Raw genomic sequence first — 24840 nt, forward strand, 5'->3', positions numbered from 1 at the left:
TCAATCAGATTCCAAACTCTCCACCATGGCCAAGTCCAAAGAGCTCTCCAAGGATGTCAGGGACAAGATTGTAGACCTACACAAGGCTGGAATGGGCTACAAGACCATCGCCAAGCAGCTTGGTGAGAAGGTGACAACAGTTGGTGCGATTATTCGCAAATGGAAGAAACACAAAAGAACTGTCAATCTCCCTCGGCCTGGGGCTCCATGCAAGATCTCACCTCGTGGAGTTGCAATGATCATGAGAACGGTGAGGAATCAGCCCAGAACTACACGGGAGGATCTTGTCAATGATCTCAAGGCAGCTGGGACCATAGTCACCAAGAAAACAATTGGTAACACACTACACCGTGAAGGACTGAAATCCTGCAGCGCCCGCAAGGTCCCCCTGCTCAAGAAAGCACATATACAGGCCCGCCTGAAGTTTGCCAATGAACATCTGAATGATTCAGAGGAGAACTGGGTGAAAGTGTTGTGGTCAGATGAGACCAAAATCGAGCTCTTTGGCATCAACTCAACTCGCCGTGTTTGGAGGAGGAGGAATGCTGCCTATGACCCCAAGAACACCATCCCCACCGTCAAACATGGAGGTGGAAACATTATGCTTTGGGGGTGTTTTTCTGCTAAGGGGACAGGACAACTTCACCGCATCAAAGGGACGATGGACGGGGCCATGTACCGTCAAATCTTGGGTGAGAACCTCCTTCCCTCAGCCAGGGCATTGAAAATGGGTCGTGGATGGGTATTCCAGCATGACAATGACACAAAACACACGGCCAAGGCAACAAAGGAGTGGCTCAAGAAGAAGCACATTAAGGTCCTGGAGTGGCCTAGCCAGTCTCCAGACCTTAATCCCATAGAAAATCTGTGGAGGGAGCTGAAGGTTTGAGTTGCCAAATGTCAGCCTCGAAACCTTAATGACTTGGAGAAGATCTGCAAAGAAGAGTGGGACAAAATCCCTCCTGAGATGTGTGCAAACCTGGTGGCCAACTACAAGAAACGTCTGACCTCTGTGATTACCAACAAGGGTTTTGCCACCAAGTACTAAGTCATGTTTTGCAGAGGGGTCAAATACTTATTTCCCTCATTAAAATGCAAATCAATTTATAACATTTTTTACATGCGTTTTTCTGGATTTTTTTGTTGTTATTCTGTCTCTCACTGTTCAAATTAACCTACCATTAAAATTATAGACTGATCATGTCTTTGTCAGTGGGCAAACGTACAAAATCAGCAGGGGATCAAATACTTTTTTCCCTCACTGTATGTGTGTGTGCACGTGCGTGTAGATGAGGCCTAAAGCTTGTGCATACATTTGTCACTAAGTGGTGGAGAATATGAGGGATGGGGACTCAAACCGTGGGTTAGTCTTTCCTGTGTGATTCATTTTAGAAGACAAAGACCCAAATAGGTTGGGAGATGTGTCAATGACTCCTCTCTGTCTCAGAGGGGAGAGAGATTGTAATAGTTTTTTGTTTTGTGTCTTCTCACTTTTTCCCCATGCCAATAAAGCCCCTTTGAATTGATTTGAGAGAGAGAGGGAGAGCGAGAGGGCGAGAGAGAGGGGGCAAGAGAGAGAGAGGGAGCGAGAGAGAGAGAGAGGGGGGGAGCACTTTTGTTTATTATCTATTTCACTTGCTTTGGCAATGTAAACATATGTTTCCCATGCCAATAAAGCCCCTTGAATTGAAATGAGAGAGAGACATCTATGTAGGAAGTACTCAATAATATACAATCACATCTTAATTTATCCCTATCCTATTTAAAGCCAATTAGGCATTAGTAATAAACACTACAAACGTATTTTAAATGTTCATTGGAGGAAACACAGTCTCTCACCCCTCTTATCTATTCTTTACACCTTTAAAAAACATAAACAATTATATTGATGTTTTCTCATTATCCAATAAAACACTGATCTTTCACTGATGAAAGACTAACAGATTTCAAAAGTCAGCCACACCTGGGGCCTGTTGCACAAAACTAGGATAAGGGATTAAGCCAGGATATCTTGGTGATCCTGGCTCAATTGATCCGTAATCCGGTTGCACTAAAGATGGATAGGGGGCAGGAGGATATGTTATGGTATAAATTACCATGGAGATTTATTCTGTGGAGCTAGCCTGCTCCAGACCAGGCTAAATTCCAGGATCTATTTAATCTCATCCCTAATGTCAGTCAGCAGTCACCACAAATGGAAACCAATAGTTATTTCACTGCTCACTATACATTGTTATCACATATAACTAGACCCACTGTCATTATTTAAACGTTTGTGATCATTAATTTCAATGATTTTGGATAAAAAATGATTTTTAGATGATGTTGCTATCATTAGATAATTTACAGTTTCCCATAGACTATAAGGCTATATATAAAATGATAGAATATTAGGGCCACAGAGGGGAAAAAAAACACAAGTCATAATATTGTAACCAGTTGTTTTAAAGGAGGACAGTTGTTAAAATGACAGATGTGGGGCATTTCGTGAAATTGTACTTCAGTATGGTTTCATAAACAAAGACATGCTGATGTGCCAGAATATTAAGTATCACATTGTCATAAGTATCAAAACTGTAAAAACAATATGTAGCTTTTCTGCAGAAAGAACCAGCCTCATAAATTTATGACTTTATCCTTTTTCTTCAGTGTGGCCCTAGTACTCTGTCATATAAACAAATACACATTCCATATGAATATAAAAACACAATGTGTAACATTATGTTCCTTTATTGAATAAGGACAAAACAAAGCAGGTAAACCATCAGCTCCTTTCGAAACTGAAGTCACAGTGACTCTACAAGATGGAAAGCACAGAATCCAAGCATATTATACAAAATGATACATACACATTCAAAGGTCTGTATATAACACACCCTGCATGTCTGCACACTAAAATAAATGCAGGACAAATCCATACACATCAACTGAACAGACAAATGAATGGATGCAGTAGCCTCCCTGCAGCCTTGTATTACACACAGTATACCGCACAAACATCATAAGAGGCCAAATTCGAAAAAACGAACCCAAAAAAACCCAAATTCCTCTGCCACCGCAGGACATATTTAACCAAAATTGAAAGCACACATACTAACTAAAATAATTCAACACATATTGGTCCCTCAGCAGCCGACCACTGTCGTCATCAGGGAAGATTGCCGGATTGTCCCAGTCCATGGCTGGTGGCACTCTGGGGGCCCTCTCCTTCCTCAGGCAGGCCACATTGTGGAGGACAGCACAAGCCACAGTAATATCACATGCCCTAACAGGGCTGACCCTTAATTTGTGAAGGCAGTGAAAGCGTGCCTTCAGGAGGCCAAAGGTCATTTCAACTCTGGCCCTGGTCCTGGCATGGGCATGGTTGTAGGCCTGCTGTGCTTCCTGGGGGTCTGTGAAAGGTGTCAGGAGAAAAGGCTGGCAGCCATACCCCCTGTCTCCCAGCAACACACCAGAGAATTCACCTGTCAACACAAAATCTCATCATTACTACCTCATAAACACAGTGATATTCTTGACACAGCCATGATGGTTATAAATAGGGGTTGTGTGGCTTACCTTGTGATAGGCACTGATAGATTTCAGAGGCCCGAAAGATTCTGGAGTCATGGACTGAGCCAGGCCATTTTGCCACAACATTGCTGATCACACAGTCAGCATTGCAGACCATCTGAAATCATAAGATGAGGAATATTACACCAATCAATGCACATCACTGGCAATGCAGAGTGTTCGTCAATGGACAATATCAAAAAGTTATGTTCACCTGAACATTAATGCTGTGAAAGGATTTCCTATTCACAAAATCGGCCTCATGGGCACCTGAGGGGGCTTTTATCCTTATGTGTGTGCAGTCCACTGCACCAATGACATTGGGGAAACCTGTCACACAAAGTAATGAGTATCCTACTATGTGTTAACAGTTGTCCTGTAATTTGTAGATCCTCTTACCTGCAATCCTATAGAACTCCTCTTTGATGTCACAGAGTCTTCTGTGGCCAGGGAAGGAGATGAAGACATCTGCTAATGCTTTGATAGCCAGACACACACTCCTTATTGTGCGGCAAATTGTGGCCTTGTTCAGCTGTTCTGCATCCCCCACTGAGTACAGGAAGGCTCCACTAGCAAAAAAGCGCAAGGCCACACAAACCATTTGCTCCACACTCAGTGCATGGCTCCGTGCAGTGCGGTGCTTAATCCTGGGACCCAGTAGTCTGCATAGATACCTGATGCCATCTGCAGAAAACCTGTATCTTTCATATAGATGGTCATCAGGGAAGGCCAGTGGGTCCAACCGGTCCCTGAAGACCCTTTCTCGCCTGAAGGCTCTCCTCAGCACAAGTGCTTCTTCATCCACCACATCTCGCACGAATGGGCATGCCATTGTCAGAGCAGAAAGGAACACACAATTTTGGGCCTTCATATAGGCTAGTGGCCACACCTGGTGCTGGGGGTGGGCAAAGAGGGCGATGCCTTATAACGATGACTTGGTTGTACTGATTGCTGGGAAAATAAAAAAACCTTAGAAAGATGCCACCGTCCTGTGTGCTCACAATAAGAGCTCATATGTCATGGCTCACTTGACTTTACGAGAATATACCTAATTTTTATTTTGAGCTGTGTCATCTTCTTGGAGCTGGGGGAGGAAAGAAAAATAATGATTAATACATTTGTGTTACAGTTAGCATACAGTGTACATTGAAGGCATATCTCACCTCCCTCTCAAGTTTTTTTATTTCAAGGTCCAGTTTCCTAATTGTCCTCTTTTTTATTTCGGACTCCAGTGCAAGATTTTCCATCTTTTTCTTCTTGTACTGAATGTCTATGTCTGCCAGTTCTATTTGGCGCCGGAGGTGGTTGCCATACAACTTTCTGATAGCTTGTGAGCTCTGTGAACACAATACAATTAGCGCAGCTGGAATTTGGCAGGATGTGGTGTCCTTTTATTAATACGCACTATGTTGCCAGGCTGGTTTTCCCACTGTATAGCATCTGGGTCCTGTAAAAGAAATTAGATTTTTTGATTTTGATGAGGACTCCTCACCATTGTAGAGTAAATAGTACTTTCACAGTCTTAACATGATACCTCATGCCTTCTGGAATCCAGAGAGATGGTCTCCTCCTCATCATCGTCTCCATCATGTGCTGTTGCTGCTGCACTGGGGCCTTCACCCTATCACATTTAATCGGATTCATATTGAAGCTAGTAGACAAGACATGCCAGGCCTACAGTATGCCTTTGATGGAGTACTCACTGGATCAGCATCGTCTGGTGCTTGTGCTGGTGGCTCTAACAGGAACACAGTGCTGCCAGACACTGCAAGGCAATAGGTAAACCAAAGTCAGACAGTCCAAATTGATTCAATATGAATGTGGTTGTATCCCATGTAGAGATGCAAGGACATACCTTGAATGAAGCGGGTGGCATCTTGGGAGGAACCTATGCTCGTCTCTTTCCCCCAGGGATCCCCTCTAAGACGGGCCTGCCTTTATTTAGCTCCAAGGCCATGTCCTCTGCTGGGGTAAGGTCAGCCTTTGGTGACCCACCACCCGTGCCTTGTCTGTGGGTATTCTTTTTCACTGCTAAAACAGTACAGACAATGTGTGAGCAGGCACCTTCTGGGTACAATATATGCTTGTGCTTTGTTAAATATTAGTCAGGGACCATACCATTCTGCAGAATGTTCTTGTATTTGATTTTGACCTGCTGCCATGTCCGTTTTGGCCCGTTCATGTTTAATCTACACACACACACACACACACACACACACACACACATTTAATAGAGTCACACTGCAAAAAATTACTTGGTATTTTTGTCTTGTTTTCAGTAAAAATATCAAAAAATGTATCATAGCTTTATACAGTGTGATGGAGTTACTTTACACAATTTCACTCATATCTGCAGTGCATTTCAATTAAAAATTTAACCGTTTCATAATTACAGTACAACTGCATTTTTGGAGATGTGAATTAAATATTTGAATTGTAATTGTGATGTTTCAGCGGAGCGGTGAGTGTGTAATTGTGCACTACTTACGCATTCAGGCGGTCTGCAATACTTTGCCACGCTTTTTCTCTTTGCTTTATCACTGTGGCGGTGTTGCCTTTCTTCTTAATTATATCTTTTACCTCCTCGTATGCCTCCATGAGGATTTGTGCTTCCGACGGGGAAAAGTACGCGGCTCTAGTTGCCATGGTAAATCAGTTAATCTGTGATCTGTGGCGGGGTCTATTTGAGTGAGCCGTGAGCGCGCACCTATCCAGGATTGGTTTCACCTGGCTTAATGAATCCGTGTCTGCTCATCCTGGCTTGGTCTTTGTGCAACCAATTAAGCCTGGACGCACATGTTTTGGCTTCATTGAGCTCAGCTGAGTCATTTATCCCGGATGTCTTAATTCTACTTTTGTGCAACAGGCCCCAGAGTTGCTGAAGTGAAGAACAGTGATATTTGCGTTGTCTTCACAGCTGAAAACCAATTGAATGTAATTTGCCTTAACAAGGAAAACCCCAAAGTCATTACCGATATTTGCAAAGTTTTTCCAATTCGCTTTCCAATTAGCTCCTCTCCTCCAGAGATGAAGATGCGAAGCAAGAGGATTTACTTCGCCCAAAATCTGCCCACGAGAGAAGCTCTTTGTATGTAGGTCTATGAGAGAGTGTCGAGTTACGTTAGGGTAATTTGATCAAATAGAAGTTTCGTAATGTTTAGGCTGTTACAAATGTACTGATATAAGTGGATTCACGTGGCATTCCGGCAACTTTGAGAAAAACGAGTTAGTTGTGCCAGTTGTTCACACGCGTATTGCCCTCTCATTGGCTACAATGGTCCCACCTGACCTCATTTGCCTTCACTCATTGAGGACATGTATTTACATTGTTAGAGGGGTCACTCGGCTATCTTGCCAATATAATAGATAATTTTTGTCTTCTCTCAAACAGACCCAGCGAGTCACGTGAGAAGCTGCAGTGGGTCATATGACCGAAGGGGAAGTTCACTCTGATTGCACAAGAGTACAGAGGACACTACACAAGCCTGTCTCGCAGGTGCATCAAAGTACGGGGAAATATAGCCTTACTTTTTCTACTTGGGACTATATGTAGGCTATTGCTCGTGGTCACTCGCTAGTTATTATCGCAGACTCAAATCTCTGCGTAGTTCTGTAAACAGGAGCGTGGTGTGACGCGATGAAGGTGAGCGCTGTGTTGCTGTGTATGTTGCTTCTCTGGGCGGAGGGCTCCCGGGCTGATACCCCGGCCAACTGCACCTATGAAGATCTGTTGGGCTCCTGGGTGTTCCAGGTATCGACGGGAGGGAAAGACAAAGGCATCAACTGCTCTCTGATGGGTAAGAGATGGAAATACGGAATAACCTCAAGTTTTAAGCAATTAAGTTGGCTATGTAACTTTTTTTATTGGTTCGATTGTTAACTTGACCCGGTAGGTTACTCGTGTATTTGTTTGTAGCCTATTGATTGTGCTTTCGTTACATTGTTTGATACAATTTTCACCTCTGCCCAATGTTACAATGTCTATCCCATGTTACTTTGTAATACGGAAGAACCCCGAAGTTTAATTGAGGTAATTACCTAAAATGTCTCTGCTGTTTGTATGTTGTGTTTTAAAAAAGACACCGTTGATAAGTCGATAACTGTGCACCTGGAGAAGCTGTCTGTGGCGGTGGATGATCTGGGAAACACGGGCTTCTTCACCCTCATCTACAATCAGGGCTTCGAGGTGGTCCTCAACGACTACAAGTGGTTTGGCTTCTTCAAGGCAGGTTTAAGCTCTCACTTATGCTTATTCAAGTGTTTCATTCAGGGTTACAGTTTAGTCTATAATGGTAACATACTACGATATCTGCCAAGAGGTCTGGAACCTTTTTGGCAGACATGGAATTACATTGTCATACATTTTATCCCCTGCCTGTAGGCTACAGAAAAGGCCACATGCTCATATCCCATATCTGCTACAGGATTTTTGTTTGATTATTTTTTTGACGGAATATTGATGGAACGCTGCAGAGATTCTTCTCTCCAACAGCACCCTGGAGAGGCGCGCTGGGAATGGACAAGCAAAATATTTTGTGGGCACTGCTTATCAAAGGGTGGCATCAGCGCTCACCTGAAAACCCATATGCTGCTGGTTGAGAGAGATTGTCGTTGGTTTGGGGCAGAATTGTGAGGTTTTATGTGTTACAGGTGCGTCTTGGTCAGTTTAGCGCAGTAAATGCCGTCAATCTGCCACCATAGGTGGCTGCCTAATGAGCGGGCCTGCCGTGGTGGAAGTCACTTATCACTTATCCTGTAGCCTTGCACATTAAGTTTCAGGCTCGTCAGACACATGGCTCGTAACCTTTCCTGTAATTGCAGAGTTGGTGGTTCAAGCTTTAATCTGACTTTTACCTCTCAATTGCTACATTATTGATACATTCAGGCTTGTGATTCGAAGTTACTTTCAGGGCTGTGTTGCAACTTTTCTCCATTCAGGGTTATCTTTCGTCTTGTGACTGTATCAGGGGAAATGTTCAGTGTTGTCACGCCTACATGGTAGAGGTGACTTGCAGACGTCAGTTCTACTTCCTTTTTGAAACTGTCTGGACTTGTCTCAGCACACAGTGACACACACACCACATGCTTCACTGGAAAAGCCCATTGTTAGGTACTCATTGCTGTTCATAAAGCCACAAACGGTCTGCTAACTCTCATATTGTAAGCCTTTATCAGGGTAATGGCCACAACCTATTTGCATAAAACATCACTGACTTGTTGCACTTCTGCTTTTAAAGATAAGAGTGATTTTTAATCTACAACTCAGGCCATGAAGATTCAATATGTGATTGTCATCGGTCTCCACACAGGGACGCCTCGTGCACACAGACTGAGTTTCTCCTCTCTGTTCCAGTACTCTAAGCAGGGCTCTGAGGTGACCAGCTTCTGTGACCAGACTCTGCCAGGCTGGGTCCACGATGCTCTGGGGAACAACTGGGCGTGCTTCACTGCCAAGAGGGTCATCCCAGTACCCCCTCGCTCCGTACACACACACCGCTACTCCCACAATGACCTCCTGTGAGTAGCCTCAGGGGTTTAGAGCGGTTTTGATAATAATAATAATAATAATAATAATAATAATAATAATAATAATGGTCCCCAATAATCACCTCTACGTTTTCACATTAAAGTTCGATAGTTGGCTAGAAGGCTATTTTTCATCCATGGTCCCATTTTTACTGTGAGTTTTGCTCATATAGAAAAAGAAGCAGTCTGCTTAGCCTTGACTATCTTTTACATTGGCTGTCAGTCACGAGTCGTGTTCTGGTCTGAGCAGTGCTCTTGGCTGCAACTTTCTCTCCCTCGGGCTGCTCCTGTGGTCCTGCATTTGTGTTCATTCTGTTTTCATTCCCTCAGGCTGTGTAGGCGTCTACTCATCCGCCACTCTTCTCTCAGGCTGCTCCATAGGTCCTACAAACACAACATGGACTTCATTGAGTCCATCAACGCGGCCCAGAGCTCCTGGAGAGCCACGGCCTACAGGGAACATGAGACGTACACTCTGCAGCAGCTAATGCACAGGGCCGGTGGACCAGCCTCTCACATCCCCAGGTACAGTCACTCACTGGTGAAACTATGACGTATTGAAACATTGAATTCAATAATAATGAAACTCATTTTGGCGGACTTCACACACTCACTACAGCCCCAAGGAAGAAGCAGGAGAAAATGAGTCTGATTCAGCTGAGAGATTTGACTTCTGAAAGAAAAGGGAGAGACTCAGGGGTGCAACTTTGTTTTTAGAAGTGGGGGTGGGACATAATTTATCCAGTCAGATAAACACTCCAAGCAGCCTACCCGAATGCTCGGAGGCTTCCGCATGGTCCTAAAGTACACCTTTCCCTTTTTTATAAAAAAAAAAATCATATTCCAATGATAAAACTGGGGGGGACAAAAATGCAATTTCAGAATGTGGGGGGCGGGCATGTCCCCAGTGAAAGTTTCGTTCCTGGAGAGCATAATCATGTCAATTGAGTCCAAGGCCGAGTCTGAGGGTTCTGTTCTAGGATCATAGAATACTGTCTCTCTTCCCACCTCGTCTAGACGGCTCTGGTATGACAAAGGAAGGGAATAGTCACTCTGTACAAGGTCTTAGAAATGCCAGAAGTTTCTTCCCCCCCCCACCCCCACCCCCCAGCTGTTATATCTTTCTCTCCACTCGTTCACCCCTCCACTCGTTCACCCCCCCCACCACGGATTTAAAAGGAATTGGATTGGTGTCAGAAATATGGTGGGAGCTAAGTCCAGTCCATGCTGTGACACCAATCCATAGTGGGGGGGGACTAGTGATATTCTCAGGAGACAGTGGGGAATAGGATCACATCAGTTGTGTTCAGTAGGTATGAAACAGGACTTTTTAAAACTGGGGTACTACCTAAAGGTGTTCAATAGGAACACTCATTTTGGATTAATTGCAAAAAATGTCCATGGTGTGCCCTTATCGTATGTGTCTATGCTCCTCCCCAGACGTGTTCGCCCCGCCCCTGTGACAGCAACGCTAGTCAAGATGGCGGCCGGCCTCCCTGAGCGCTGGGACTGGAGAGACGTCAACGGCGTCAACTACCTCAGTCCTGTCCGCAACCAGGGTAAAACACACGCCGGGTCAAATACCTAAACTTGTCTATCGTGACTCTTGGTGGCATCTGTCTCCTCTCCCAACCCCTGTGTATAATGTTCAGCCTGTCTGCAGTGGCTGAGAGGCCTTTGGAGTGTTCTCTACAGAGCAGTACCATCAGCTCTCCTGTTCTCTTCTAGTAGAGGACTGTTAAACCAAAGGCCACATAGTCCCTCTGGATTATAGCCTAGCCAATGTTCACGTCTCAACCCCGCAGACACAGCGTGTGTTTAGTGAGTGGTTGGATAGCTGGCTGAGAGGGCCACGGCAGGGATGTAGGAGCTCTGTTGAAGAGGCGTTTTAACACTGGGCTACTGCAGTTTGAGGAAGTGGGGCCTTCTGCCCTGCCTAAAAGGCTCTGCATAGTCAATCCGTCACCGGCAGTGGCAGTACAGCATCTACTGCGGAGAAGAGCTATTGTGTAATAAGTTGTCAAGGAAGTGAGTTTGTTTATACAGGATGTACCGCCCCCACCTCCCGTAAACCAATCATGTCAATGCGGAGCTATAAGGATCCCTCCGCATTGTTACAAAATTTGAGGCGTGATGCGGTACGGAGCTTGATTTGGCCTCTGGAGGCTCCACAATCGCGTCACACCCTCCATACGAAGCCTCCGACCACATTTTCGGCTCAAACATAAATAGGCTTTTAGGGTTCATTCCCACAGAACTATGGTTGCTGCTGGTGGCTAAAATAGTTGCAGGTTAAAGATGATCCACTGACTGCTTGACCGGCTGTCTGGTTCTTACAGTGGTGACTGATATTGCAGTGAGGTTTTTGATTGGTTGTGACAGTGCAGGGGGTTTGACTGGTACTCTGTTGTCTCCAGCTTCGTGTGGTAGCTGCTATTCCTTTGCCTCAATGGGAATGTTGGAAGCTCGCATCCGGATCCAAACCAACAACACAGAGACTCCCATCTTCAGTCCACAGCAGGTCGTCTCCTGCTCTCAGTACTCCCAAGGTAACGCGCACACTGCATAATTTGTACCTCAATGATGTGTGTGTGTATTTCTCCCATATCTCTAACCCCCTTCACTTCCCCTCTCCTCCCCCTCAGGTTGTGATGGTGGTTTCCCCTACCTCATTGGGAAGTACATCCAGGACTTTGGGATTGTGGAAGAGTCGTGTTATCCGTATGTTGGGACGGATTCCCCGTGTGACCTTCCCGATGGCTGTCTCCGCCACTACGCCTCAGACTACAGCTACGTGGGAGGGTTCTACGGAGGATGCAGCGAGTCTGCCATGATGCTGGAACTGGTCAAGAACGGACCCATGGGGGTGGCCTTCGAGGTGGGACACACACACGTTGTTTGGTTTGTGCATTGGCTAGCTCAATAAGAGTAATGGCCAGTATTAGTTTGCTAAGTCAAAATGGTAAGGTGTATTCCTCACACTGTGTTCTTGTCCAGGTGTACCCTGACTTCATGCACTATAAGGAGGGCATCTACCACCACACGGGTCTCCATGACCCCTACAACCCGTTTGAGCTGACCAACCACGCGGTGCTGCTGGTGGGCTACGGACAATGTCACATGACTGGTCAGAAGTTCTGGGTGGTGAAGAACAGCTGGGGGGAGGAGTGGGGCGAGGGGGGCTTCTTCAGGATCAGACGGGGGTCCGACGAGTGTGCTATTGAGAGCATCGCCGTGGCAGCCAAGCCCATCCCCAAACTGTAGAGGGTCAACTGGGGTCATAGGCAAGGGTCAACCTTTAGGAGTTTTCCCAATTGGACCCTAGCCTGATACTCTGGCCTGAAGTCTACAATGGTTTATACATGTAATTATTTTGTAGCTGAAAAGTTTGAAATGGCTGGAACATTGTTGATGACAGAAATAATAGATAACTGTGCAAACGTTTTCACCTTGCTCGCTAGACTGTCTGATCCTTGCCATGCCAGTCAGTGATGCATTTTTGGGAATGATGCCTAAAGGGAACCTGCTTTAATCCCCAATGTAACTGGGATTTGTAGTTTTTAATCAGTGTTTTGTAGTTAGTCTGGTGATTGATAGGAGGGCAGAGGACCTCTGCTCTCTAGCTGTAATCTCATGGAAGCACGGGGGAGACTGTCTTCAATGTCCTGTGATCTCATATCCTCTGTCGCTAGTCCTCTCAGCTCTGTACTGTCCTCTCATATCTGCCTCAAGCTGTAAATCTACTGGGAATGTTCAAAAGGGACTGCTGTCTCATTTGTGTAGGAAGGGATAGTATGATTTAATGTTGGTGCCCCCCCGCCCACACCCCACCCCCCCCTCCAGAAGTGGTTGCCTTTCATTAGAAATGTCCTATAGGTTTCCAATAAGATCACATCATGCACAGATTTGCACTGGTTTTGTGTGCTTTTTACAATTTGAAAGAAAATAAATAAAGTTGCTTTTTAGAAATATTTTCAGTGGTGTTGTTTTTTTTTTTTACATTGACATATGGATACATCTTCAGCTAAATGCGCGTAACTTCTATATTCTTGATGGAACATTGCAGGTCTTGCAAATAATTTTTCAGGAGTAAAGCAACTTTTAGATAACAATGAGTTATTTGGAGGGGGCAAATTTGAGGAGAGGCTTCAGATGGGGTCAGTCCAGCCGCGCGCTCTCACGTCTGAGCCCCGCGAGTCACAAGGTCCCGCTGTTACCCTTTTCTGCCCCACTTCTCTGGGCGTTCCTTTCGGATCGCTGGAGCACACCGCTCCACATTCTCTTCTCGCTCTCCCCTTAACCTCTTCTCCCTCTCTCCAGTCATCACGGCGTGTTAATGTTCTACGGTAGCGCTCCGCGGTCGCCATGCAGAACAACCACAAGGAGCACCTCTATAAGATCCTGGTAGTAGGGGACCTGGGGGTGGGGAAGACTAGCATCATCAAGCGCTATGTCCACCAGAACTTCAGCCCCAACTACCGGGCCACGATAGGAGTGGACTTCGCCCTGAAGGTCATTAACTGGGACCAAGAGACGGTTCGGCTACAGTTATGGGACATAGCAGGTAGGAGAAGCATTACGCGTGACTCTGATGAAATGGGGACACAGGCAGGCCCGTTTTGGTATTATGCTATTTGGCCACACTTGGATAAATTACGTTTAAGGGTTTTGATGGATTGTCAAAGTGCGAGTCAATGAAGTTCCAGCGGAGTGAACTGTAGTGGTCGGTGGTTCCATTCACTACAGATATTAGGTTGTTCTGGGGAGTGGTCATTGGAGAAAGTGTATCAAAAGGATTGGACTTAATTGTATACTGACGGCAACATATAATACAAAATAAGCGTTATGAGGAGTTATCAGATGTTTCGTAATAGGACACAACGGTCCTGTTCGTGTGCAAACGTTGGGAACCGATGGCAGTTAAGGCATACACGCATACGGTGTTCCTCGAATCTCACGTGAGTGTCGGTTATTGGAGAAATTCCTCTGACGCACCTGCGGCCTTCTGCCCGCGCTCTCCCTCTCCAGTCCCATACGCTCTGGCCGGTACAGCCCGTGCGCAGACTCATGTGTCTCGCACTCATGTGAGGGAGATTTGGTGCTCAGAATAGGCTTATTGTGAATGAGAGCCGACAGGCTTCTTCCGGGATCGAGAATGCCCTGTCCACCTTCTGCCCTGCAGCCTATTGTATTCAGAATAGATTAATGCGTTGTGTCATTGAGCTCAATTTAGAGGGATATTATGAACTATGTTTTCTCATGTCCTTAATTTAAATTATTGTGTTCCTCATGAGATATTGCAACGTCCCAGTTAAGTGTGGCCTCTGCTAAGAGGTCTCAACCTTTATTGCACAGGGGTTTTGACTGTTTCCTGTCACTAGGTGATCAGAAGCTTTCAAAGCTTTGGAGTGAAGCGGGTCTAGCAGCTTTCTGTGCAGCAACAGAACAGCTAAACTAGTACGGTTGAGTCGGGAGAACTAATGTATGTTGAAGTGCTCAATTTAAGTAGAGCATCATATCAAAATAGGAGTTGTCATGATGTGGATGGTTGCTCAGCTTAGCTGATCCTGTCAGCTGGTAGTCAGCTGGTGTTAACTCAGACTGGAGTTCCTGCCTCATGCACTGGTAGAATGTCACACCTAGGCCCGATCCCAAATGTACCTCTATTCTAGACCTCTAAAGTTTTGAGGGCGCGCGCAATTGGCATGCTGACTGCAGCAATGTCCACCAGAGCGGTTGCCAAAATAATTGAATGTTAATTTCTCTACCATAAACCGCCTCCGAAGTCGTTTTAGAGAATTTTGGCAGTACATCCAACAGGCCTCACAACCGCAGACCACATGTAACTTCGCCAGCCCATGACCTCCACATCTGGCTTCTTCACCTGCGGGATCGTCAGAGGGTGGCGGGAGGAGTATTTCTATCTGTAATAAAGCTCTTTTGTGGGGGAAAAACTCATTCTGATTCGCTGGGCCTGGCTCCCCAGTGGGTGGGCCTATGCCCCCTCCCAGGCCCACCCATGGCCACGCCCCTGCCCAGTCGTGAAATCCATAGATTAGGGCCTAATGAATTTATTTCAATTGACTGATTTCCTTATATGAACTGTAACTCAGCAAAATCTTTGAAATTGTTGCATGTTGCATTTATATTCTTGTTCAGTATATAAATCATTTCAAATTCCTTATATTAAGCAAACCAGACGTCACGATTTTCTTGTTTTATAAATTTACGGATAGCCAGGGGCACACTCCAACACACATAATTTACAAACAAATAATTTGTTCAGAGGCAGTAGGGATGACCAGGGATGTTCTCTTGATAAGTGTGTGAATTGGACCATTTTCCTGTCCTGCTAACCATTCAAAATGTAACAAGTACTTTTGTGTGTCAGGACAAATGTATAGAGTAAAAAGTACATTATTTTCTTTAGGAATGTAGTGAAGTAAAAGTTGTCAAAACTATAAAAAGAAAAGTAAAGTACAGATACCCCCCAAAATGACTTAAGTAGTACTTTAAAGTATTTTTACTTAAGTACTTTACACCACTGGGTCTAGGGGTCCATTTGGGATTGAGCCCTATCAAAGACAATGGCTGTGTCCAGTAACGTCTGAACACACTGTTAAACAGCTTTGATAATGACCATTGAAGTCAATGATAACGTCTGAACACTGTTCAAATGCTTTGATAATGACCATAGAAGTCAATGATAATGTCTGAGAAACATATGTTTACATTTCCAAAGCAAGTGAAATGGATAAACAAAGGTGAAATTAACAGTAAACATTACACTCAGACAAGTTCCAAAATAATAGAGACATTTCAAATGTCATTATGTCTATATACAGTGTTGTAATGATGTGCAAATAGTTAAAGTACAAAAGGGGAAATAAATATGGGTTGTATTTACAATGGTGTTTGTTCTTCACTGGTTGCCCTTTTCTTGTGGCAACAGGTCACAAATCTTGCTGCTGTGATTGCACACTGGTATTTCACCCAATATATATGGGAGTTTATTAAAATTGGATTTGTTTTCTAATTCTTTGTGGGTCTGTAATCTGAGGGAAATATGTGTCTCTAATATGGTCATACATTTGGCAGGAGGTTAGGAAGTGCAGCACAGTTTCCACCTAATTTTGAGGGCAGTGTGCACATTGCCTGTCTTCTCTTGAGAGCCAGGTCTGCCTACGGCGGCCTTTCTCAATAGCAAGGCTATGCTCACTGAGTCTGTACATAGTCAAAGCTTTCCTTAATTTTGGGTCTGTCATCGTGATCAGGTATTCTGCCACTGTGTACTCTCTGTTTAGGGCCAAATAGCATTCTAGTTTGCGCTGTTTTTTTTGTTAATTCTTTCCAATGTGTCAAGTAATTATCTTTTAGTTTTCTCATGATTTGGTTGGGTCTAATTGTGTTGCTGTCCTGGGGCTCTGTGGGGTCTGTTTGTGTTTGTGAACAGAGCCCCAGGACCAGCTTGCTTAGGGGACTCTTCTCCAAGTTCATCTCTCTGTAGGTGATGGCTTTGTTATGGAAGGTTTGGGAATTGCTTCCTTTTAGGTGGTTGTAGAATTTAACGTCTCTTTTCTGGATTTTGATCATTAGCGGGTATCGGCCTAATTCTGCTCAACATGCATTTTTTGGTTTTTTTACATTGTACACAGAGAATTCTGCATGCAGAGTCTCAATTTGGTGTTTGTCCCATTTTGTGAATTTTTGGTTGGTGAGCGGACCCCAGACCTCACAACCATAAAGGGCAATGTGTTCTTTAACTGATTCAAGTATTTTTATCCAGATCCTAATTGGTATGTTGAATGTGATGTTCCTTTTGATGGCATAGAAGGCCCTTTCTTTACCTCCTCTCTCCCTCTGTCTTTATAATGATACTGTAGTTGTCTGTGTGTGAAAGAAATCCCTCATCAGTCATACTAATTTATCGTTAATGGGAGTTGTGCTGTCTTTGGAAAGCCCATTACTAAATTTGATCTGTGTGTTGCGTGAGATGTACCCTGTCTGTCCACCTTGTCGTATTTTACCGGGATTGGTTAATGAATGTGACCCTCCACGGCTGTGACCAGGACTGTGACCACGACTGTGACCAGGACTGTGACCACGACTGTGTAGTGGACTCTTTGCCCTGAGGCAATAGGTTGTTTACAGCCTAAAGTAACCTTCATCTCAGTGGTGTTACCAGGGCATGTGATATGGTATTAGGGTCAGGGGTGGTGTGACAACAAGACACATGTTTTATCACAAGGCTAAGGTATAGCATTTACTCCCGCTACTGGTGTCAGTACAAACTAACAGTACTGTGTGTGTGTTTCAGGTCAGGAGCGGTTTGGGAACATGACGCGGGTCTACTACCGTGAGGCCATGGGGGCGTTCATCGTGTTTGACGTGACGCGGCCATCCTCCTTCGAGGCCGTCACCAAGTGGAAGGAGGACCTGGACTCTAAACTCACGCTGGCCAACGGGAAAAATGTGGCCGCAGTGCTATTGGCTAATAAGTGTGACCAGGGGCGGGACGTGCTGACCAACAATGGGATCCAGATGGAGAAGTTCTGTCAGGAGAACGGCTTTGTGGGATGGTATGAGACCTCTGCCAAGGTGAGAACACACACACACAGCTAACCTTGTGGGGACATACAATTCAGTCCCATTCAAAATCCTATTTTCCCTAACCCTAACCCGTATCCGTACCCTTACCTTAACCCAAAAACCTAACCTTAACCCTAAACCTAATTCTAACCCTGACACTAATTCTAACCTTAACCCTAAACCCCTAGAAATAGCATTTGACCTTGTGGGGACTAACAAAATGTCCCCAGTTGGTAAAATGTTTCTTGGTTTACCATTCTTGTGGGGACTTCTGGTCCCCACAAGTATAGTTAAACACGTCCACACACACACACAGACAGAAGTAGTTTCATGAGAACGTCTTACAACACCTCCACACACACATTATTAACACACTGACACACACTCACAGGTAGGGTTGGGCGCTACCCAGATGTTTTTTTTTTTTTATGCACAAACAATTTTTTGCAACAGGGATCTTGATCCAGGACTGGATTGAATGTCTCTGCTGTAACCAAGAAGCTTGATCATGACATCTAGCCACTTAGCTAGCAAGTTAGCAAACCAAATGCATAGCTGGAGCCCTGAGCTGGATATCATTTAGCACGCAACCCCCACAATATATATATATATATATTTATTTATTAAACGGTATTGGAAATCATACCGTCGGTATTTGGAAATACCCCGGTATACGGTATAAACGGTATTCAGCCCCAGCCTACTCACAGGTGGATGGAGTCATGGCACCTTGTACATCTCTGGAATTTCACAAATGAACTGAAAGTGAGCACAGTCAGTTGGATCAAACACACACACACAACTCTCCTGTCCCGACACCCCGTTTGCCAGTGGAGCTCTACATTCTGAGTCAGAAGAAGGTGAAAGGTCGTTACCGTGGGTTACCAGATTTATGAGCTGCATTTTATTTCAGAAAAGTTGTCCCTTTCCGACTGCCTTTGTTCACTCCAGAAGTTAGTTCAACATATACTTTCACCTATCTAGTCGGATTGATGAATGGAAGAGGGAGAGGGTAGAAATGAGGCGGCAACTCTTTGGAATGGAATGCAGCAGATGTCCCCTCTCCCCCTTCCTGTTTGCACTGGAAATTGAACTTCATGAAGCCTTCAGTCTCTTCACTCAAATACAAGAGAGTGATGTATAGAGTGATGTAGAGAGTGATGTAGAGAGTGATGTAGAGAGTGATGTAGAGAGAGATGTAGTGAATGCTGTAGAGTGATGTATAGTGAGATGTAGAGTGTGATGTAGAGTGTGATGTAGAGAGAGATGTAGAGTGAGATGTAGAGGGTGATATAGAGAGTGATGTAGAGGGAGGCAGGTAGCTTAGTGGTTAAGAGCGTTGTCCCAGTAACCGAAAGGTCGCTGGTTCTAATCCCCGAGCCGACGAGGTGAAACATCTGTCGATGTGCCCTTGAGCAAGGCACTTAACCCTAATTGCTCCTGTAAGTCGCTCTGGATAAGAGTGTCTGCTAAATTACTTTATTTTATTTATTTATATAGTGATGTAGAGTGAGATGTAGAGAGTGATGTAGAGGGTGATGTAGAGAGTGATGTAGAGGGTGATGTAGAGCGTGATATAGGGTGACGTAGAGAGTGATGTAGAGAGTGATGTAGAGTGATGTATAGAGATGTAGAGAGTGATGTAGAGAGGGATGTAGAGAGATGTAGAGTGTGATGTAGCGAGTGATGCAGAGTGTGATGTAGAGAGTGATAGAGAGTGATGTAGAGTGTGATGTAGAGTGTGATGTAGAGAGTGATAGAGTGTGATGTAGAGTGTGATGTAGAGAGTGATGTAGAGTGTGATGTAGAGTGTGATGTAGAGAGTGATGTAGAGTGTGATGTAGCGAGTGATGCAGAGTGATGTAGAGAGTGATGCAGAGAGTGGTGTGCAGAACATTAAGACAAGTTCTTGAGCCTTTCAGTGGTTTTAGTTGATGAGTTCTCAAGTCCATCTCCCTGAAGGTTACATAACTACATTTTGCTCTTCACATCTTAGTGGAAAGGCAAGATGACGCAAATTACTTATTTTCTCAGAAAGAGCTTTGTGTGCTTTGAGATGTGTGTGTGTGTGGAGCTCATGCTGAAAGGGAATATTTATGTCATGTGCCTGCTATTAGATAAAGCCCCCCTCTGTTACATGAACCCATTCTGTGTTTATTTTTGTACGTCTGTATTGTGTTTGTATTGGCCTATTACAAGAGTCTATAAAGGTTATTAAAGAGCTCTCTCTCTCTATCTCTCTGTCTCTTACTCTCTCTCTCTCTCTCTCTCTCTCTTTCTCTGTTTCTCTCTCTCTTTCTCTCTGTCTCTCTCCTTCTCTCTCTCTACTTCTCTCACTCTTATTCTCTCTCTCTCCTCTCACTCTTATTCTCTCTCTCTCTCTCTCCTTCTCTCACTCTCATTCTCTCTCTCTCTCTGTCTTTCTCTGTCTTTCTCTCTCTCTCTGTTTCTCTCTCTCTCTCTTTCTCACTCTGTGTGTGTGGTAATGTAAGAGGTTATTAGAGAGGAAGTCTGCTGCAGACGACACGATGTCACATCCTGCTGAGCAAGCTGATAAAGGCCCTCATGAAGATTCAATATTCAACTAATTAATTCTGCAGCTCAGCTCACCCCATGGTCTGAGAAAGACTGTGTGTGTAGGCGAGGGTGCGTGTGTGTCTGTGTGTGTGAGAGAGTGTGCGTGTAGCTGACGAAGCAGCTGCTGGAGGCTTGAAATATTCTAAAATCAGACATATCCCAGTCTTAATGTTCTTCATCTCATGAACTTCTCATTAGTGATCACTGACCCTGCCCTCTCCTCACATGAACCCATCGTTCACCTCAGCCCCGAAGGCTTCATTACAGAAACCACACCACCATATTAACGTGTGGATTTATAATTTAGTCTCATTATCAAACAGTTGCGATAGGTAGGAGATGCAGATGTGTCACTGCACATCAGCTCATGAGTGAGTGTGTGTGTGTTAGTGTGTGTGAGTGCACATGCCTTTGTGTGTGTCGTTATGCATCTCTGTGTGTGTGTGTGTGTGTGTGTTTGTGTGTGTGTGTTTGATGAATGGATACCTATCAAGTGGTGACCTTGTGTGAGATGTATTAAGCTGATCCACGGCCCTGGACTGTCAACTTTTATTTCACAGCATCAAAACGTCACACTGGCAGTACTGAAGAGCCAAACACTCACAGCCACAAAAATATACTCACAGCAACAAAAATACACTCACAGCCACAAAAATACACTCGCAGCAACAAAAATACACTCACAGCAACAAAAATACACTCACAGCCTCAACAATGTACTCACAGCCACAAAAATATATTCACAGCCACACAAATATACTCACAGCCTCAAAAATATACTCACAGCCTCAAAAATATACTCACAGCCACAACAATACACTCACAGCCACATAAATACACTCACAGCCACAAATATATACTCACAGCCACAAACATATACTCACAGCCACATAAATACACTCACAGCCACAAAAATATACTCACAGCCACAAAAATATACTCACAGCCACAAAAATAACCTCACAGCCACAAACATATACTCACAGCCACAAAAATATACTCACAGCCACAGAAATATATTCACAGCCACAACAATAACCTACAGCCACAAATACACTCACAGCCACAGAAATATACTCTCAGCCACCAAAACACACTCACAGCCACAAAATATACTCGCGCCACAAAAATATACTCGCAGCCACAAAATATACTCGCAGCCACAGCAATATACTCGCAGCCACAACAATATACTCACAGCCACAAAAATATACTCACAGCCACAGAAATATATTCACAGCCACAACAATAACCTACAGCCACAAATACACTTACAGCCACAAAAATATACTCACAGCCACACAGAAACACAACCAACTTACTCACGCATACTGCTCTGGCACCCCAATGGTGGAACAAGCTCCCTCACGACGCCAGGACAGCGGAGTCACTCACCACCTTCCGGAGACATTTGAAACCCCACCTCTTTAAGGAACACCTGGGATAGGATAAAGTAATCCTTCTAACCCCCTTACCCCCCCAAAAAAAACAAAAAAAAAAACAATAATAATAATTGTAAAGTGGTTATCCCACTGGCTATAAGGTGAATGCACCAATTTGTAAGTCACTCTGGATAAGAGCGTCTGCTAAATGACGTAAATGTAAATGTATGCAGTGGTCTTGGAGTTGAACAGTAATTAATCACATTCATTTTCCCCTCTCCCCTTATTCTCTCTCTCCCCTTATTCTCTCTCTCTCTCTCTCTCTCTCTCTCTCTCTCTAGGAGAATATTAATATAGACGAAGCAGCTAACTGTCTGGTGAAGCACATCATCGCCAACGAGAACGATATCCTCCAAGCAGAAGTCCCTGACACCATCTCCCCCCAATTAAACTCTGGCAGGGGCGGGACCTGCTCCTCCTGTTTCAGATCATAGAACATCTCCACCACCATCACTTCATAGAACATCACCATCACCATCACTACACACACCTCCACCAGGACCAGGGCTCAGATTCACAAAACAGTTCTTACGCAAAAACTTAAGAAGCCTTTTAAGAAAAAAAATAAGTTCATAAGATAATTTGTAAGTGCAATTCCTCAACAATATCTTAAGATATAATGATTTTCTTACGAACTTCTCAAATATCTTCTTACAAATCTTCTTAAGATGTTTGTTGCTAAGCAACTTTGCTTAACTTTCTTCTTAAGTCTATAGTTAAGGAGTAAATGGCAGTTAAGAATACATTTTTTCTTAAGAAGGTTTTGTGAATCTAGGACCAGGACCTCCACCACCATCACTACACACACCTCCACCAGGACCAGGACCTCCACCTCCACCTCCATCACTACACACACCTCCACCAGGACCTCCACCACCACTACCATCACTACACACACCTCCACCAGGACCAGGACCTCCACCACCATCACTACACACACCTCCACCAGGACCTCCACCACCATCACTACACACACCTCCACCAGGACCTCCACCTCCACCACCATCACTACACACACCTCCACCAGGACCTCCACTACCATCACTACACACACCTCCACCAGGACCTCCACCTCCACCACCATCACTACACACACCTCCACCAGGACCTCCACCTCCACCACCATCACTACACACACCTCCACCAGGACCTCCACCACCATCACCATCACTACACACACCTCCACCAGGACCTCCACCACCATCACGACACACACCTCCACCAGGACCTCCACCTCCACCACCATCACTACACACACCTCCACCAGGACCTCCACCACCATCACTACACACACCTCCACCACCATCACTACACACACCTCCACCAGGACCAGGACCTCCACCACCATCACTACACACACCTCCCAGATGTTGACAGAATACAAACAACACTGTTCCATTCCACTGGCCTCCTGCATGTGTAAACTGGATGTGAGAAGTATTTTTCTATTGTTGGGAAGAATCCAGGAAGAATCCAGGAAGAGTGCAGGAGCTCCACCTCTCCCTCCTCTTCCAAATCAAATAAAACATAAAATAAAATGTTATTCATCATGTACACAATTTACAGCAGGTATAAAAGGTGCAGTGGAATGCTTACGTGCTAGTTCCCTCAACACTGCAGTACAATATTGATATCAATAATAATCAAAAGTCAAATGTAAAAAATTAAAGGTAATAGAACTGATATGTACACATACATTTACATTTACATTTTAGTCATTTAGCAGACGCTCTTATCCAGAGCGACTTACAGTTAGTGAATACATTATTACTTTTTTTATACTGGCCCCCCGTGGGAATCGAACCCACAACCCTGGCGTTGCAAACGCCATGCTCTATCAACTGAGCTACATCCCTGCCGGCCATTCCCTCCCCTACCCTGGACGACGCTGGGCCAATTGTGCGCCGTCCATGAGTCTCCCGGTCGCGGCCGGCTGCGACAGAGCCTGGATTCGAACCAGGATCTCTAGTGGCACAGTTAGCACTGCAAAGCAGTGCCTTAGACCACTGCGCCACTCAGGAGGTACACAATAGGAGGAACTGTATAGATTATGAATGTGATATGTCAGCTATGACTTTATTTACAAATATAGAGTTGATAGTGTCTTGGTCGCTCAGTTGAATAAATGTTATATAGAACAGCAACATTGACTGTGTGTGTGCTTGAGTGTGTGCTTGTGTGTGTGCGTGTGTGTGCTTGTGTGTATGGGTTGGATGTGTGGTGAGTCAGTGCAAGAGTCTCTGAGGTGAAAATAGTCTCTCCTCTTGTTAGTGTGCAGTGTGTGTCACAGGAGGTTGGTGGCGCCTTAATTGGGGAGGACGGGCTTGTGGTAATGACTGGAACAGAATCCATGGAATGGTATGGAACTCATCAAACATGTGGTTTCCATGTGTTTGATGCCATTCCATTCACTCCGTTCCAACCATTATGATGAGCCGTCCTCCCCTCAGCAGCCTCCTGTGGAGTGTGCTGTGTGTGTTTGTGTAAGTGTGTGTTTATTTGTGCCTGTGGGTTTTTACCAGAGACAAGGTCACCCTCAAGGCGACTCAGAGCCTTGTCACCTGCTCCGTAACCATAGAGACAGAGCTAACGAAGACACACACACACTCCGCGGCACCGGGATAGCTACTTCTGTTAAACGATTCGCCCCCATATATCCGTCCTTCTTGATCTCTTTATTTCTCTCTCCCTCTATCCATCACCTCTTCCCCTGCATCTCTCTCTCTCTCTCTCTCTCCCTCTATCCATCACCTCTTCCCCTGCATCTCTCTCTCTCTCTCTCTCTCCCTCTATCCATCACCTCTTCCCCTGCATCTCTCTCTCTCTCTCTCTCTCTGTTGTCTCTTCTTCCCTGACTACAACTCCCACGTTTCCCACGTTTAACCAATCACATTTAGAAGGCTTTACCACAGAGTCTGTAACACAGTACAGTACTTCCCTGCCAGTCCACTCTAGTATGCACACAATGGTGGACTTCACACATTCTCTACTTAATATTGTTGTAATAATCTGTTTTTAATTCCTTATGGCACTGGTGTTATGTTAATGATACACTATGTTCTCAGTGTATTACAGATGATCAAGATGTTAATGTATCCATGGACGGTTGCTGTTGCTTTTATAATGTAGAATATGTCTTGTTTTTATTCAATAT

The 24840-nt window shown here is 44.7% G+C and overlaps 2 protein-coding genes across 2 annotated transcripts; both read left to right on the forward strand.

Annotated features, from left to right (window-relative positions):
- The first annotated feature begins 6972 nt into the window (after positions 1-6972).
- On the forward strand, positions 6973-13049 carry ctsc (cathepsin C). The gene is made up of 8 exons (XM_041878107.2): positions 6973-7349; positions 7632-7777; positions 8906-9069; positions 9448-9603; positions 10519-10637; positions 11496-11627; positions 11724-11956; positions 12076-13049. The coding sequence occupies exons 1-8, from the start codon at positions 7190-7192 to the stop codon at positions 12340-12342; spliced, it is 1377 nt and encodes a 458-aa protein (XP_041734041.1). The 5' UTR covers positions 6973-7189; the 3' UTR covers positions 12343-13049.
- A 256-nt stretch (positions 13050-13305) lies between these two features.
- On the forward strand, positions 13306-22511 carry LOC121567807 (ras-related protein Rab-38). Its single transcript, XM_041878106.2, has 3 exons — positions 13306-13642; positions 17396-17676; positions 21968-22511. The coding sequence occupies exons 1-3, from the start codon at positions 13444-13446 to the stop codon at positions 22118-22120; spliced, it is 633 nt and encodes a 210-aa protein (XP_041734040.1). The 5' UTR covers positions 13306-13443; the 3' UTR covers positions 22121-22511.
- Positions 22512-24840: the final 2329 nt, after the last annotated feature.

This window comes from Coregonus clupeaformis, chromosome 6 (genome assembly GCF_020615455.1).
Source record: "Coregonus clupeaformis isolate EN_2021a chromosome 6, ASM2061545v1, whole genome shotgun sequence".
NCBI classification, from domain to species: domain Eukaryota; kingdom Metazoa; phylum Chordata; class Actinopteri; order Salmoniformes; family Salmonidae; genus Coregonus; species Coregonus clupeaformis.

Bases quoted from the DNA above. Each gene is read 5' to 3' on its own strand.
- LOC121567807 (XM_041878106.2), top strand. From the start codon at position 13,444: ATGCAGAACAACCACAAGGAGCACCTCTATAAGATCCTGGTAGTAGGG. The intron at 13,643-17,395 runs GTAGGAGAAGCA...TGTGTGTTTCAG, and splicing joins ACAGTTATGGGACATAGCAG to GTCAGGAGCGGTTTGGGAAC. The intron at 17,677-21,967 runs GTGAGAACACAC...CTCTCTCTCTAG, and splicing joins GGTATGAGACCTCTGCCAAG to GAGAATATTAATATAGACGA.
- ctsc (XM_041878107.2), top strand. From the start codon at position 7,190: ATGAAGGTGAGCGCTGTGTTGCTGTGTATGTTGCTTCTCTGGGCGGAG. The intron at 7,350-7,631 runs GTAAGAGATGGA...GTTTTAAAAAAG, and splicing joins CATCAACTGCTCTCTGATGG to ACACCGTTGATAAGTCGATA. The intron at 7,778-8,905 runs GCAGGTTTAAGC...TCTCTGTTCCAG, and splicing joins AGTGGTTTGGCTTCTTCAAG to TACTCTAAGCAGGGCTCTGA.